Genomic DNA, 18,637 nt, shown 5'->3' on the forward strand with positions numbered 1-18,637 from the left:
GCCTAACATAACGCCCTAAGTGGGGAAACCAGGCAAGCTTGGGAGAAGGTTGGCGCTGAGCGCCCTAAATGAGGGCAAGCAGGCGTCCTGTGGTGCATGTAACTGGCGCTCAGCGCCCTTGCTAAGGGGCCCTCAGCGCAGGCACACCAGAAATAAGCTTCTGTGCAGTATGTGCAGGTGGCGCTTAGGGCCCTTGACCTAGGGCCCTCAGCCTGACTTTTCTGCATTGCATCTTTTTCTCATTTTCTGCAGATCTGCTTGCTTCTTGTGGTTGGTTCAGCTCTTTACATTGTTGCATATTCTTCTAAGCACATTTTTAGCTATAAAATAAAGGGATTATAGATGAAATTACATCAAAGTAACCCAAAACACAATTATTCATAAAACTAAGATAAAAGAGAGGATTTATCAAGTTATAAGCTCAAAAAGAGTTGATTTAATATCAAAATTGCATCACAAATAACGGTAAATTCAACCGTTATCACTATGCAGTCTACCTGAAATTATTTCTTTGTTCTTGACTTCTTTTTCTTTCTTTTGTTCTTTTGTTCTTGCTTTAGAGAAAGATTTCAAATAAGAAATAAGTAAGACTTTGTTTGGGTCCACTCCCAGGAAAGAGAGGTGTGTCACAATGGACAACTTAAATACGAAGTCTTTCCTAGCCAGAGTATATTCAAACTAGCCTCAAATACTTCTCAAGAGAAATTCTTAATTAAAACAAGAACAAAGATTTTGCTAACAATAAGAATAACTAAAGACTACCAAATAACTCAAACTAAATTAAATGTATATGCGTTAAAAAAACAAATGGAAATTAAAATAAAAATAAAAATGAAAATAAAAATAAAAATATTCAAAATACTAACCGTATTCCCCGATTACGGTGCCAAATTTGATACGTTGTCGTTGAAGCTATAAAATTAATACTACTTTACAAGACAACTTTAGTATTGCCAAATTAGTAGTAAAAAAAGTATATAAGATTAAAGTAACCCTGAGTCGTTTCCCAACAGATACTGAATTGTTTTTTAATACTTGATTCTTATGAAGTTTCTGAAAAGGTTAGTATATGGTATGCAATGCTTAAAAATAAGAATGAAAATCTATCCTAATGAATTTAATGTTGAGGAATGTGTGAGTTTAATTGAAGAACAAATTCGAAACTTAGAAACAATTATAATAAAATAGGCTAATTCAACTTCTTTTACAAGATAGATTTATCATCAATTATCTACAGCTTATTATTCAATTGATTATTGTTTGGGTTTCAAATTAATTAAACTATATTCTTAATTAATTTAAGGGCGATCTTATAATTAATCAAAGTATATTCTCAATCAAATGCAAGACCTTTCTAGATTATTCACGATGAATTTAATCAAAGTACATTCTCAATCGAATCCTATTGTGTTTAATCATGTTTATTCTTAAATCTCCTAATGAAATTAAAAGTTAATTAATCAAAGTAAATTCTTAATTAATTATAGTTGAAATTCCTACCACCAATCAAAGTACATTCTCAATTAGTAGCAAAAACTCGTTTAATCATATGAAAGTTCCTAAATTCAATCAAAGTACATTTTCAATCAAACCTAGAAACCCTTGAACTCATATGATCAATATGCATGTAGATTCAAACACCTTATGATGCAAAAATCATTACTTTTAATGTGATTGAGAGATGAAAGACATAGAAAGAGGATAATCAATAATCAAAAGAAACAAATATATTAATTCAACTTAACCTCAAAGTTCATAATGAAATTACCGTGGAATAGCCCTAGAAGCTTAGCCCTTCATGAATGAAGTGGAATACATTGTAAACTAAAAGTGAGAGGAGTGATGATTGATTGCTTCCAATGGAGGAGTATGAGTGAATGAATGAGTTCAAATTTTTGCTTTCCTTGGGTCTCTTTATATAGGGCTTGATTGGGCTACGATTCTCAATATTCTGTTGATAAAATATTTTATCTTATATCTTTCAAATAACTAATAGATTTAGATAATTATAAAAATATTTGGAAGATATTTTCTATTGATAAAATCTCTAATCTGATAATGTAATATCTCCCAATTATCTTCTAAATAATCCAATATCTTCAAGATATATTTGATTATTGTGGAGATCTAAAAATATTTGAGAATATATGTTCTAGATTTAAAAAGATTTGACAAATTTTATCTTTTGATATTTATTGATATAGTTATATATAGTAATTATTTAACAATATCAAATCAAATATATTAAGATATATTTTTTCCAAATTATCTTTTAAAATATCTAACAGATTGAAACTTGCCCAAAATTACATTTCAACTCTTTTTATTTTATTCAAAATTGCACAAAAATTCAGAAATTTTCTCTAATTGCACTTTAGTTTTTTCTTTCTTTTTAAAATTGTGTAGGAGCCCTAAGTTGACTAGATTGGACCAACGTTTACCAGAGTTTAGCATCCCATGAGGGCTTTTTATATTGGAGATTTAAATTTAATCAATTTAGGGTTAAATATGTTTTTAGTCCCTAAACTATTGGCCGTTTCTGGTTTTCGTCCCTCTTTCAAAGTAAGGTACAATTTGGTCCTCATTCTTTTCGAAACGTTCGTTTTAGTCCTCGAAAACTAAACACTGTTTAAAAATTTGGTCCTCATTTAGCAACAAATGAGGACTAAAACCAAAATTCCGAGGACTAAAACGAACGTTTCGAAAAGAATGAGGACCAAATTGTACCTTACTTTGAAAGAGGGACGAAAACAAAAAATGGCCAATAGTTTAGGGACTAAAAACATATTTAACCCATCAATTTAATCATTCAAACATTGACTTGAGTTGCATCAACAAACACCTTTGGATTTATCATTTTCTACACATAAACTTTTTACAACATCAAAATATTTTGAGTTAACCATCAATATTTGCTAAAAACACACAATTTTGGATGGATGAATTGATGAAAATATTTTATCAAATATTTTGAGTTAACCAAACCAATTTTTCATACACTTCATCATTACAACATCCAGAAAAAATTTTAAAAATCAAGTTTGAGTTAGCTCTCCTTACCTCTTGAAGACCTCCTTTGCAAACCTTGAATCCATTTCTACAAATATTTTTCAACAAAAACAACCATTAACCAACATTATTGAAAGAAACTACAAAATTTTCAATACAACATTTACTTACATTATTTTGAGGTTGTTATGCAATGGAATCCATAACGGTCAAAGAAACATTGTACAAAAGATAAGTCAAAATAACCCAACAACAACCAGAAACACAAAACATTGAAACTTTGCACCCAAAAACCACAACCCCTAAATGGTAAAAAAAATTAAAAAAACCTGAAACCCACCAAACAAGTTGAAAGGATTATCGAAAGAAGTGACGACAAGCTTCAAAAACCACGTCAATGATGACTTACATGTTCGTTGATGGTGTGAAACGGCGGGGGACAACGCTCCGATGAACGGCGACTGTTCATTGAACGCTCCTTTGTAAGTGAACGACCAATTGTGATTAATGGAGGTTTGTGGGTGGAAGGATGTTCTCTCTCGTTTTCATGTGTTCTCTCTCAAAAAAGAGAGTTGGAAATTTTAAAACCCAAAAATGCAGCCTGCTAAATTGAAACTCCTGCAATCCCAATTATCAAGCATTTCCAATCCAAGTTATTTTAAATTTTTTTAAATTTTTTTTAATCTTTTCTACATGAACCAACGTAATGAGACACGAATGGTGTTAAAAGTTTATCAAAAAATTGATAGACCAATAACAAAAAATTCTTAAAAGAATTGTATGGATGCCCAGTGTAACTAGATAACAATATGCACCATAGAGTAATATGCACCTCTATTTTGAAATCACAAAATATTCCCAGAAAAGTGTCATAACATGTAATGCTTAGTTACATGATCTTTCATGGATTTACCGACAGATGGAAGGCTGCCAGTCTTGCCAGAACTTTCAATTTTTAGATGGAAAATTCTCAATCACAATAGCCTTAGCCAAAGGACCTCAGATCATCATCCAAAGATTAAAAGGATTTTAATATATAGGGATTAGGAATTTTAAGAGCGTTACCTCTACGTATATTCAGCTCTTTCTCAGATATATGCATATTCATGTTCAACACGCAAAAACACATCTCAAGAGAAGTAAACATGTATGATTGATTTTCAAACATAACCCTCTTTGTATGACCCAGATTCATCAATACTGTGAATAGAGTCTGAGCAAAGTGTAGAGGAATTACAAGATCGGTTTTATTGCTTTTTTAATTATCAATTAATCAGTTGGTTCGTGTCTGCTTTTTTATTAATTTGCTGTGTTATGTGGGTTACTGTAAGATTCACTGTTAGTTTTTCCTGTAACAAATTAAACGAATTAGCATATTCTTTTATTCTGGACTCCCATAGGAGAACTGATGCATCTTTATGATCAAGAATTTGAAACAGATACATGATAAACTAGAAAAAGAAAGCTATTACTGCCTAAAAAAAGAAGGAAATTGGCCAAAGATTCCACACATTTACCTCATTTTTCACATTGAAAAATGAAGACAGATGAGCCCAAAACACATTCGTCCACCAACAACTATTGATCAGGATGGCACTCAATGTACATTCAAACTTCCATTCTTATCTGCACTCATCAAATACTTCACAAATTGATTAATATGTTTATCAGAGCTTCCACCTTCACCAACTGCTTCCCTGGCCAACTTCTTCCATTTGCTGGCATTCCTTCTTATCTCTTCACTTCTTTCACCCTCCATCACAACTTTCAAACTACTGACAAATTCTTGCTTCCTAACAATTCCATTGTCATCCTCCTTGGGCCACAATCCCACCTCCCAGATTTCATCCAAAAATTTAGCATCAGGCAACTGATCAGCCCATTGTGGCAAACACAACACAGGAACACCAAGGCTAAGGCTTTCAAGGGTGGAATTCCAGCCACAATGAGTCACAAAGCAACCAGTGGCTTGGTGAGCCAGCAATTCAAGTTGGTTGCACCATGTCACAATCAGACCCTTATCCTTTACTAAATCTCTGTATCCACAAGGCAATTTACCCTGCTCAGATTCTCTTAAAACCCACAAGAAATTCACACCACTTTCTTTCAACCCCCAAGCCACCTCTTCCACCTGTTCTGCTGTCAATGAGACCATGCTTCCAAAGGAGATGTACACCACAGACCGAGGACCCTTTTCTTCCAACCAATTACTGCACTCTTCGTTCAGTGGCTTCCATAGACTTGCTCCATACCCTTTGTCCCCTTTAATCCTCCCGTCCAAGTATGCAGAAGGGACCATTGGCCCTATCATCTTCGCCGGAAAGAGCTCCTTCAAGCCCTCCACCACCTTTTCACAAGGAAACCATCATCAACAATGTCATGATCTCATAATGAATCAGACAAAGCAAAATATACCAAACAAGAAAAGTCAACAACTCAAGATTCTTAACCAAAAAAGTTTGATAAACCATTAAGCCGTGTCAACAACAAACAAAAAGACATTTAATACAATTATCTATGCGGAGTCAGAAAATACGATACAAGTAAAATGCTCTTCAATTTTTGAAACTAATCTTATTTAACAGGTCCCTTTCCACCTTTTTCCCTTTTCTTCATCTTTATTTTTAACTTGAAGTTTGGTTCTGTTCCACTTTTTGTCTCCGTCTTATTTTTAAATTGTAGATTCCGTCTAAATTTAAAAGAATAAATGATAAACTCTGATTTAATCTCTAAATATATAAAGAGTGCAATAATTAGGTGTATCCTGTATGTTTAGGGACTGAAGTACAGTATTTACCCAAAGTTAAAAGGTTTTCATCCTTCATTCTTTTATATCAGACAGAAAGTCAAAGTACAATGAGCAGCGTCGAATATTTACCTAAAGTGACAACTTTCAGGATTTATTAGGTGTGGCAGTTAACTAAAATAGTCTAATAAACAGGTAAATAGAAAACAACTTCACCGACGTCAACATTTAGGTCACCAAACCAAAAAAAGTACATGAATTGAGCCTGTACCTCGCTTTCCAATGTTTCAAAGGTGTTGACGAACATCCAATCCGCTTTGTCCAAGTTAGAGAACTGATTCAACTTCATGGCCATGTAAGCGGGATAGCTCTGTGGGAACCGCACGAAACTGGGGAGAGCACGGGAATCCAAGGCAGGAAGCCCAGGAACTAACAGAGGAAGGTCTTCCGTGCCAACAGGAACCTCAATTAAGCCACGCTGTATGCGGCAGAAAATGCTGCACACCGCCGCAGAGTTGGTGAAAAACGCCGCCCCATAAACGCCATGCTCCTTCGCCACCTCGAGAGCCCACGGGAAGAACGAATCATACACAATGCAGGTGACGGGGGAGGGAGTTTGGTGGTACTTCTTTATGAGCTGGGACAGGGTCCTGGAACCGTTGCTTCGGAAGGAGGAGAGGAAGAGTTGAACGTCGTTGTTGGCCTCGGCGAAGCCGGCTCTGTCGAAGCCATCGGAGATGGGTTCGACGGTGATGTTTGGGGCGGCGATGGAGTTGGCGGTGTAGTGAGTGGTGGCAACGGTGGCTTTTACGCCCTTCGAGGCTAACCGCTTGGCGAATTGGAGGAGGGGGTTGATGTGGCCTTGGGCTGGGTATGGCAGAACAAGAACGTGCACGTTGCTCAGACTCTGCTGAACCATTCTTTTGTTTTTGTTCTTGTTGTATGAAATGGAATACTATGATTTTGCTTTCTTCAACACAGTATTTATAGCCACGCAGCAGGACACGCGTTTCTAAATCGGCTGGCTTTGAAATCATAGTTGTTACTATGGCTCATTGTCGGTAAAGGTGCATAAGAGTCGGCTGATCGATGATAGTAAATGAATCGATCGGTAAAATCAGACCGACCGATGATATCTCTGAGGTCAAAGAATCGATTGGTAAAATCAGCCGTTAAGGTAATCAATAGTAATAATTGTCGGAGAGTTAATGAAAATAATTGTCATTTATTGACAATTAATATTGTAATTGGTGGTTAATGAATCAGACCTAACAGCTCATTATAATTTATAAATATTTGTCTGACAAATAAGACAGGTAACTTGAACTGAACTTAGAACTCTGATAACTAATCTTGATTATAAGATTACTACGCGAGGTCACTGACTTGAGCGTCGGAGTGTCTTTTGCAGGCACCCTCCCCCGCGGCTTGGACAAGGAGAAGAGAGAAGACAGTACAACTGGACATCGGAACAGACAACTTTGAATGTTTTGGATTAGGGTTCTAAATTCTGTCGAAACAATACTATATATTTTTTCTAGTTTTTTGTTTAAATTTAATCATTTTGACCGACGACGTTTAAGTTTAAATTATTAAAAGTTAAATGTTGAGCTGCAAATGACATGTCACTTATTAGTGACATGGACACTTTAAGATATAGTGGAGTAAATTTATACTTTTTGAAAGTTATTTTGTGATATTAGGATTTTTATTTTTAATATCATGATTGTCATCATACATTAATTAAAGCTTCTTTGGCTAAATTTATTGTTCAAACAAAAAAAAAAACTCAACGGCACCAAATTGGAGATTTTTTATTCTCAACATTCGAAAAACCATTTTTGGGTGACAATGGCTCCATGGCTCGAGTAGTGGCCTTTTGGCGGCAAGGACGATGGTGTTGTGGATGCCTTCATAGCATATTGGTTCGCACTATAGTGAACCCTTCTTCTCCCTTTGTTTTCTGGTTTGGTTCGTTTCGTAGGAGGGAGTCGTGATATATTTTCTTTATGTTCTTGATCTAGATCGTGTCGCAAGGAAGAGAGCTTCATCCCTCTTCTCTTTGGTCATGTCGAGGGTTTGTAGGAAGGGGATACGCGTTCAGGCGAGACAGAGGCGTGACGAAAGCGTGCAAAGGCACGATGGAGGCGACGAGAGCGCGACAAAGGGTTTCAGTTGTACATCAAAATTTGGGGGTTTCTGTTATGATTATCTGATTTCTTATGTGAGTTGAGATGTAGGGTTTCATTGAATTGAATTTGGAATTTTCCTGTTCTTCGATTAAGGTTGATGGTTGTGGTATTCGTCTTTGAATCGCGAGTCCTGTTTTGTGATCTGATTCTTGGTTATTCTTTGATTCGCAAGTGGCGTCCATGGACAACTGGTGAATGTCGTCATGGAGTCGGGTTGGTCTAGCTGTAAAGACCCATTATTGGACATTCTTAAAAGAGATTAATAATAAAGCAAGAGAATTGAAAATCAAAACCCTAATATCATAAAATAACTTTCAAAAAACATAAATCAACCTCACTATACCTTAAAATATCTACGTTAGCCAATAAATAACATGCGTCGTTTGTCAAAAAGACTAAATTGAACATAAATTACGATATAAAGGAATCAACTATTAAGTCTTTTGTTTTTAAATATAATTTTTTTTAATCGTATAGTTTCAAAAATATTACATGTTTTTTTTATAATATAATTTATTTTAATTTTACATTTGTAACTTATTATGTGTACTTTTTTTTAACTATAAATTCGATCACACATAGTAACACTGTCGACAAAAACATAAACATATATTTGCAGGTTCAAAACTAGGGATGACAAGTAATCACGGCGGAAGCCGTTACCAGCTAAACGAATTTGCTTTGGGTCCTCTTATTTTTAAGTACTAGGAAAAGATAAATGCTTTACTATGGGTCCCTTATCTTTAAGTACTTATGAAAATATAAATGAATTATTTTTTATAATTTATTTCAAAATAATTCTTTGAAATATAAAGTATGATAAAAAAACATTTTAAAATACAATTTAAAAAAATTACGTAATAAAATATTAATATAAATAACTTTGATTTTTTCAACAAATAAATTTAAATAAGTTGTATGATAAAATATAAGTTTTAAAAAATAATGTTTTTCAAAATAATTTCAATATAAAAATTTAAAATAATAAATATAAATATATAAAAATTAAATTCTAAATAATTTAATATTTTTAATAATTCTATTTTACTTGATTTCATGAAAAAGAATTTATCAAACTAAAATTTATTAATAATAATAAGCATACACACCTTACCAATAAGTGAATAATTAAAATACACTCCCTATCTTTCTATCAAAGATATTTATTTGGTACCACTAGTATATTTTACTTACTAATTTTTTTATTATTCATATTAAAAACGACTTTGCATGTTTATTTTCTTTTTCTAAATTAAAATATATTTACACCTAAGTCAATTTTTATACAGTTTTCCAATGTTAACTTTGTAACGCTCCAATTTTCAGATGTCACACAGGTTATTCAAAAACGGTAAAATTTCAAACTTTAACATAACACAAAAACGTATGTTCAAAAATATCAACATTTAAAACCTGCATAACATAATAGTTCAAAAACATTTGTCCAATGAAAATAACGAAGGAAATAAAATAACTTCAATTACATTGTCTCAAAGTTCAACAATAATAGCTGTAAATAAAATTTCAAGTTTGTTCCCCGTCATCTCTGAAATTTATCATGCTTCAACACCATTTACAACCTCATTTGCTCACGTATAACATCACTCATCGCATTCACATGCACACACATGAACATGTATGGGTAAGCTACCGATAAAACAATCATAATAACATGATATAAGCATACTAATTAAATCAATAATAATCAAACACCTCATACACAATATTAATAGCAATAGGATTTCTAGTCCTCTAACATAACAATTCAATCAAACGAATCACTCGATCATCGATCCTCGATGTCATCACTAACATCTCACACATAGACTCTTGGTCTACTGATGAGTGCATATTTATGCCCACATTTATGCTTTAAAATTCAAATTTTTGATGGGATAATTGTGCTTAAATGGTTGATTTTAAGTGAATTTGTGATGATTGGAATTGTTGGGTTTGGGAAATAAAGCGACGTAAAAAGTGAGTTTTAGTGCATAAATTATTCTTGGATGTTCTAATATTTATTTGTGTAGCTGAGAATATAAGTTTTATTGGTCCAAATGGCAATTCAAGGCCCAAAATCAGATTTTATTTGGAAAATTCAGAAGGGGCTAAAGTACAGATAGAGGAAATTTCAGGGTATTTGTGCAATTTTGGAAAGTCAGAAAATCTAAAAGATAAAATTCAGTTGTTGAATTTAATTTGGGAATATCAACAGAAAATATCTTCCAAATAATTTTATCATTATCTAAATCTTTTAGTTATTTGGAAGATATAGGATATAAGATAATTGAGTTAATATCTATCAAATATTCTTTAAAACTGATTTAATCTAATGAATATTTGAAAGATATAATATATCAACAGAAAATATCTTATCAACAAACTATTCAGAGTCGAAGCCCAATCAAGCCTATATAAAGAGACCCAAGGGAGGCAGAAAAAGTGACTTCACTGAATATATTCATTCTCTCATACTCCTCTCACTTTTCTTTCATCTTGTATTCAACTCCATTCATGGAGAGCTAAGCATCTAGGGCTATTCTGCTGTAATTCCATGACGGATTCTGAGGTTACGTTCAGTTAATGCAATTGTTTACTTTGATTATTGATTTAAGTTGTTCTCTCTATGTCTTTCATCTCTTTATCTCGTTAAAAGCAAATATTTTTGCATCATAATGTGTTTGAATCTACATGCATATTGATTATGAGTTTTAGGGTTTCTAGGTTTAAATTGAGAATCTACTTTGATTTAATTAAGAAACTTTCATATGATTAAATGGTTTTTACTATCAATTGAGAATGTACTTTGAATGATTAGTAATAATTTCAACTATAATCAATTGAGAATTTAGTTTGATTGATTAACTTTTAATTTGGTTAGGAGATTTAAAAATAGACATGATTAAACACAATAGAATTTGATTGAGAATGTACTTTGGTTGAATTTATTGTGAATAATCTAGAAAGGTTTTGCATTTGATTGAGAATTTACTTTGGTTAAATGCATGATCACCCTCAAATTAATTAAGAATGTACTTTAATTAATTTGAAACTTAAACAATAATCAATTGAACAATTATCCGTGAATAACCGATGACGAATCTACCTTGGAAAAGCAGTGGAATTAGCCTATTTCATCGTAACTGTTTTTAAGTTTCTTATTTGTTCTTTAAACATTCTCCAAACATTAGTTTTATCCATAAGCATTGCATAGCATTCGTAAGAGTCAGATATTCAAAAGCAATTCCGTGTTCGTTGGGAGACGACTCAGGGTTACGTTAACCCTATCTACTTTCTTAAATACTACTTGACAATACTGAGTTACTTTGAAAAGTAGTATTAATTTGATAGCTTGAACGACAGCCTATCAAATTTGGCACCGTTGCTGGGGAACTACGGCTAGTATTTTAAATATTTTGATTCTTATTTTGATTTTTCTTTTTATTTTTTTAATTTCTTTTTAATTCTTTTTTATTTTTTATTTTTATCTTTATTATTTTATTTAACGCACATACATTTAATTTAATTTGAGTTATTTTGTAGCCTTTAGTCATTCTTGTTTTAGCAAAAATCTTTTTTCTTGTTTTTATTAAGAATTTCTCTTGAGAAATACTTGAGGCTAGTTTGAATACACTCTGGCTAGGAAAGACTTGGTACTTAAGTTGTCCGTTGTGACGCACCTCTCTTTCCTGGGAGTGGACCCAACAAGTCTCTCTTATCTCTTATTTGAAATCTTTATCTAAAGCAAGAATAAAAGAAAAAAAAAGAAGTAATAGAGAAACAACTTCCAGCAGATTGCGTAGTGCATGACCAGAGCTAACCCGGGAGAATTTTATCAAATGAACCCGAAAGTTGAAAGGAATTTGCGTAAGCTGCGGAGAAGATTGAAATTTGGGTGTTCTACTGAGGGAACACTTCCTACATCTGAAGTCATTCCACCTTCATTATCTCCAATCACAAACATACCATCCAATCCTTTACCTGATCCTAGCCCAAACAATATGGCACAAAGAACCATCAGACAATTAGCCACCTTCCACAATACAGCTATCTGAAGTAACATTGAATATCCTAATGAGGAGTGGGAGCTGAGACCTGACCTGTTAAATGCCTTACCAAAGTTCAATGGGTTATCAAGGGAGAATCCACACAAGCACTTGAGACAATTTCACATGTTGTGTGAAAACTTTAGATCTACCAGAATCACAATAGAGAGCCTTAAAATGAGAGCTTTTCCTTTTACTCTTCAAGGCGCAGCTCAAGATTGGTGGTATTATCTCTCTGCACGGATTACAAATTGGGAAACTATTGAAAGACTCTTTCTTGAGAAGTATTTTCCTGCATTCAGATTATCAGCTATCCGCAGAGAAATTCAAGATATAAGATAGAGAGATAGAGAGAATCTTAGTAAATATTGGGAAAGATTCAAGAAACTATGTTCTTCATGCCCTCAACTCTAAATGGAAGATTTTATTCTAAGCTTTTATGAAGGCTTAAGTCCTACTGATAGGTCATGGGCAGATGCTGCAAGTGGAGGAACTTTCTTAGACAGGTCACCAGAAGATGGTATAGATTTAATAGAATGGAAGGCAGTAGACAATCAACAGTATGGCACAAGAGAAAATTCAGTGACTTTGTTGAAGGGAGTGCATGAAATTGATAATGGTGTAGTTGATGGAAAGAGGATAGATGAAAGATTGAATAAGCTAGAAAGCAAACTCGATGAGATTGCAAGTTTGTTTAAAACCTCAACTCCACAAATTGCTAAGAAGTGTGGAATTTGCATTTCAACTAACCATTATACTGATGAATGTCCTAGCTTGGTGGAAACCACTGTGGAAAACCCATCTCAAGCTTTTTTTGCAAACATGATTGGAGGAAATAGACCATACCAGAATTATCATGATTCGTCCTCCAATAGATATCAGCAGAACAGGCAACCTTATGTTCCACCTCAACAAAGGCAGCAATCTCAGCCTAAAATGTCAATGCAAGATTTCATGAAAACAATACTTGAGCAAAATTCAGAAATCAAGAAATCAATTGTAGAGTTGACTCAGAGGGTGGAAAAATTAGAGGCTAAAGAGTCAAATAAACTACCTGCACAAACAGTGATCAACCCACAAAATTTAAGTGCTATTACTTTGAGAACGGGTAAGCAAGTAGAAGGCCGTGAAGGAGCCCAAGAGGATGAAGATAAGGAGAAAGAAGGAGCGCAAATTGATGACAATGGAGGACCAAGTGAACCATCACCTGAGACTACCACTGATAAATCCAGGTTAGTATCCTCTAACTCTTCTTCTAAAAATTCTTCTTCATCTTATTCTCCACCTCCTCCATATCCAAATCGGTTGAAACCGAAAAACAAAAAAATGGAGGAATTAGACCAAGAGATCTTAAATACTTTCAAAAAGGTGGAGATCAACATTCCCTTGCTAGATGTTGTTAAGCAAATCCCTAAATACGCCAAGTTTTTGAAAGAAATTTGCACAAATAGAAGGCATTTTAGGGATAATGAGGTTGTGAATTTGGGAAGAAATGTGTCAAGCTTGATTAAGAAGCATATTGAAATACTGCGAAAATGCAAGGATCTAGGTATGTTTTATGTTCCATGTGTTATTGGAAATTCAAAGTTTGACAATGCCATGCTAGATTTAGGGACTTCCATAAATGTAATGCCTTTATCAGTGTTTACTTCTCTATCTTTGGGACCTCTTAAGACTACTGGTGTGGTCATTCAACTGGCCAACCGTAGCACAGTTAACCCTGCAGGTGTGCTTGAGGACGTCCTTGTCCGAGTAGACAAGTTAATTTTTCCTGCAGATTTTTATATCTTGGACATGAAGGATGATGAAGGAATAGTCCAACAACTATTATCTTGGGAAGACCTTTCATGATGACAGCACGAACCAAGATAGATGTGCATGCAGGATCATTGACAATGGAGATAGGAGACGAGAAGGTGCGGTTCAACGTGTTGGAAGCTGGGAAGCACCAGATTAGAGATCATTCTTTGTTTTGTATTGATTTATCAAGTGATGTTGTAAACAATTTTTCTTTTTCAAATATGTCGTGCCTAATTTTGGACGAAAAAGGAAACTGTAAAGCAGGTAATATTGAGGACGCGGTATTAATAGATGATACCTCTGTGGCGTCCGAGTGTGATGTTGAGGTGGCTGAGATTACCTTAGGCAGTAAAAGTTTGCCATCTGTGGTGCAGCCACCCATTTTGGAGTTGAAACCTTTACCGTCCCATTTGAAATATGCTTATCTTGAGAGGGATGGGAAACTCCCTGTTATTATATCTGCATTGCTTACTGATGAGCAGGAAAAACAACTATTACAGGTTATCAGAGACCACAAGAGAGCAATAGGCTAGACTTTAGCAGATATTCCTGGTATTAGCCCTTCTTTTTGCATGCATAGAATACTTTTGGAGGAGGATGCTAAACCAGTGAGACAACCTCAAGGAAGACTGAATCCTCAACTGATGGGGGTTGTAAAGAAAAAGGACACCAAGTTGCTACAAACAAGTCTTATATATTCAAATTCTGACAGCACTTGGGTGGGCCCTATACATGTGGTTCCCGAGAAATATGGAATCACAATGGTCAAGAATGAGAAGGACAAGTTGACTCCTATTCAAGACAGAAGTGGGTCACATAATGTAGTAGTTGACCATCTTAGTAGGATTGAAAAGGGAAAAGATAACATTCCTATCCAGGATGACTTTTCCAATGAAGTCCTACTAGCATTCCTTCCACCATGAAGGAGGTAAGTTCCCTCATACTTTTTCTTTGCATTTTATATATAAGGTATACATTGAGGACAATGCATAGTTTAAGTGTGGGGGTGTGATGAGTGCATATTTATGCCCACATTTATGCTTTAAAATTCAAATTTTTGATGGGATAATTGTGCTTAAATGGTTGATTTAAGTGAATTTGTGATAATTGGAATTGTTGGGTTTGAGAAATCAAGCGACGTAAAAAGTGAGTTTTAGTGCATAAGTTATTCTTGGATGTTCTAATGTTTATTTGTGTAGCTGAGAATATAAGTTTTATTGGTCCAAATGGCAATTCAAGGCCCAAAATCAGATTTTATTTGGAAAATTCAGAAGGGGCTAAAGTGCAGATAAAAGAAATTTCAGGGTATTTGTGCAATTTTGGAAAGTCAGAAAATCTAAAAGATAAAATTCAGTTATTGAATTTAATTTGGGAATATCAACCGAAAATATCTTCCAAATAATTTTATCATTATCTAAATCTTTTAGTTATTTGGAAGATATAGGATATAAGATAATTGAGTTAATATCTATCAAATATTCTTTAAAAATGATTTAATCTAATGAATATTTGAAAGATATAATATATCAACAGAAAATATCTTATCAACAAACTATACAGAGTCGAAGCCCAATCAAGCCTATATAAAGAGACCCAAGGGAGGCAGAAAAAGTGACTTCACTGAATATATTCATTCTCTCATACTCCTCTCACTTTTCTTTCATCTTGTATTCAACTCCATTCATGGAGAGCTAAGCATCTAGGGCTATTCTGCTGTAATTCCATGACGGATTCTGAGGTTACGTTCAGTTAATGCAATTGTTTACTTTGATTATTGATTTAAGTTGTTCTCTCTATGTCTTTCATCTCTGTATCTCGTTAAAAGCAAAGATTTTTGCATCATAATGTGTTTGAATCTACATGCATATTGATTATATGAGTTTTAGGGTTTCTAGGTTTAAATTGAGAATCTACTTTGATTTAATTAAGGAACTTTCATATGATTAAATGGTTTTTACTATCAATTGAGAATGTACTTTGATTGATTAGTAATAATTTCAACTATAACCAATTGAGAATTTACTTTGATTGATTAACTTTTAATTTGGTTAGGAGATTTAAGAATAGACATGATTAAACACAATAGAATTTGATTGAGAATGTACTTTGGTTGAATTTATTGTGAATAATCTAGAAAGGTTTTGCATTTGATTGAGAATTTACTTTGGTTAAATGCATGATCACCCTCAAATTAATTAAGAATGTACTTTAATTAAGTTGAAACTTAAACAATAATCAATTGAACAATTATCCGTGAATAACCGATGACGAATCTACCTTGGAAAAGCAGTGAAATTAGCCTATTTCATCGTAACTGTTTTTAAGTTTCTTATTTGTTCTTTAAACATTCTCCAAACATTAGTTTTATCCATAAGCATTTCATAGCATTCGTAAGAGTCAGATATTCAAAAGCAATTCTGTGTTCCTTGGGAGACGACTCAAGGTTACGTTAACCCTATCTACTTTCTTAAATACTACTTGGCAATACTGAAGTTGCCTTGAAAAGTAGTATTAATTTGATAGCTTCAACGACAATATTAATAGCAATAAGATTCCTAGTCCTCTAACATAACAATTCAATCAAACAAATCACTCGATCCTCGATCGTCGATGTCATCACTAACATCTCACACATAGACTCTTGGTCTACCCACTCCTTAGCACATATGTTAATTGCTTAATATATTCTTGTAGTAACACCACTATCACGTAGCATCAATTGGAGCATCTCAAATACCATGATCACCATCATAGATACACCACCTTCATCACTACCCAGTCATGAACAACACCATGAGCATCACCATATCATAAACACCGCAATGAAAAGAAGCAGTCACACTCTTGTACCCTACCTCACTAATTGTAGATTCCCCATACAACCCATCTATAGATTCCCCATACAGATATATTCGAGTAGTCTCGCAATCCAGCAAGGAACATGTAATCATTCCACACAAGGACAAGGAAGACACCTTCACCCCTCACAAGGAAGGCTCAATACCCGAATACTCTTTTAGTGCACACAAGGCAAAAGGAAGCACCTATCTACAGATAGCACCCGGATTTACTAGGTACAACAAGTAGACTTTATCCTCAACTCTCATGCTCATCAAACACATACTCCAATACATCCCAACACTCATTCATGCTCCCATTCATAATCACAAGTCAAAACTGACCATAAAAATGCCCATTACTCTCATTCCTTGGGTCCCAACACATTCCACTGCTTCCTAGGCTTGAACCATGTCCATTCTTAATCAAATTCGTCAATTTTCACCAAAATACATTGTGATAATCGAATATCACTTTTGATAATCGATTATCTCAATGAAAATCGCCCATAAATGTCACGCAAGAGGTGATAATCGATTATCATAAGTGATGATATGTTAATCACGCAACCATACCCAATATCGACGCGCAATAATTGATTATCACTAGTGATAATCGATTATATGCGAAAAAAAACATCATGGACATAATTCAAGTCTACAATCACACATACAACAACCCTAAATCATGAGAAAACTCCCCCAAAATAGCATTCATGCAGTCAAGCATCACATACCCTTGTAAACATACTCAAACACATAATATATCACTTGAATCATCCAAAACTAATCATTGACATGTTATAACCTAAAAAACACAATTATAATGCATATAATTATTACCACACCACCCTTATTTCTAACTTCAATTTATCTAAACTTCAAAAATACAACAAGTCCTTCCTTATACTAGGGTTTTCTGTAGTTATTTCTCTTCTCTCCTAGAAAACGTCTTTTCTCTACCTTAACTCTTTAATTTTCGTTTTTGATTTTAGAGTAGCAATATGCAACCCCTTTTTACTCTTTTCCTTTTTATTTTTCTATTCTATTTATATATTTTTAATTAAAATAATGTCTCTCATTTATTCTATAAAACCACCAAGATTTCCCCTCTTATTTTATCTATGTATTATTTAAAATATCAACAACCACCAAATATTTCAAAGATTCACATACTCTTTCTATTTTTGTTTCAGAATTTTATTTTTATTCTTTTCCTTTCTACACCCCATAATTAAGTTTCTACACCATTTAATTACTCTTTTGCCCTTGAGTCCAAAATACAATTAAAACTAAAAGTTTACCTTAACTCCCTTTTTTTGTAGAATTTGGCTCACACCTATTCAATCATAAATCACCCTCCTATCATCAATCCAACACATCATATTGGTAACAACACACCATACAAATCATTCAAATAACAATATACCAATCATATGTTCCACTTAATGAATAATAACATTAAATAATAAACATTATAATTTTAGAAAACAATAAATCATCAAACACCAATTATCAAACAATAATGTCCAAGTCTCATAACCACATTATTTCTTAATTACCACAATTTCCTAAGGTCTTACAATCTTTACCAGAATATTATTTTATTTTTCATTTGAAGTGAGAGAAAAACAAGTTTACAGTGTTTTTATGAAAAAAATATTATAAAAATATAAAACATGTTCATAATATTTATTTTTAAAATATTTAAGTTTTTAGTTATGATTATTGTTTTTAATACATTTCCATATTTTAAAAATGTAAAATTTTTACTGTCAACACTATCAAAAATATATTTTACTAGTTATGAAACTAAAATCTAGTTTATAGCAAAACAATTGCAACATAATTAAGAAGAAATTGTAGATCAAGGAAATTAATGTAAATAAAGTAGATAAATGTGAATGAACATGAGTACATATATTTATGAATATAAATGAAGAATGAATGTTAGGAGATTTATGTAAAAAAACAAGAAAGAAAAATTGTAAAGGAGGAGAAATATAA

General features: G+C 33.4%; 1 protein-coding gene across 1 annotated transcript; it reads right to left on the reverse strand.

Annotated features, from left to right (window-relative positions):
* Positions 1 to 4,385: 4,385 nt before the first annotated feature.
* Positions 4,386 to 6,715, reverse strand: LOC124843713 (UDP-glycosyltransferase 74B1-like). Its single transcript, XM_047320516.2, has 2 exons — positions 6,027 to 6,715; positions 4,386 to 5,356 (listed from the first exon to the last, which is right to left on the reverse strand). Exons 1-2 carry the CDS (start codon positions 6,672 to 6,674, stop codon positions 4,607 to 4,609), a joined length of 1,398 nt encoding a protein of 465 aa, XP_047176472.1. The 5' UTR covers positions 6,675 to 6,715; the 3' UTR covers positions 4,386 to 4,606.
* Between the last annotated feature and the right edge of the window lie 11,922 nt (positions 6,716 to 18,637).

Source organism: Vigna umbellata, chromosome 7 (assembly GCF_029865625.1).
Source record: "Vigna umbellata cultivar VRB3 chromosome 7, Vumbellata_1.0, whole genome shotgun sequence".
NCBI classification, from domain to species: Eukaryota; Viridiplantae; Streptophyta; class Magnoliopsida; order Fabales; family Fabaceae; genus Vigna; species Vigna umbellata.

What these genes read in the sequence shown, in the direction of transcription:
- LOC124843713 (XM_047320516.2), bottom strand. Translation starts at nt 6,674, where the DNA reads ATGGTTCAGCAGAGTCTGAGCAACGTGCACGTTCTTGTTCTGCCATAC. An exon ending in TTGAAACATTGGAAAGCGAG is followed by an intron (nt 5,357 to 6,026) that starts GTACAGGCTCAA and finishes CCTTGTGAAAAG; the next exon opens with GTGGTGGAGGGCTTGAAGGA.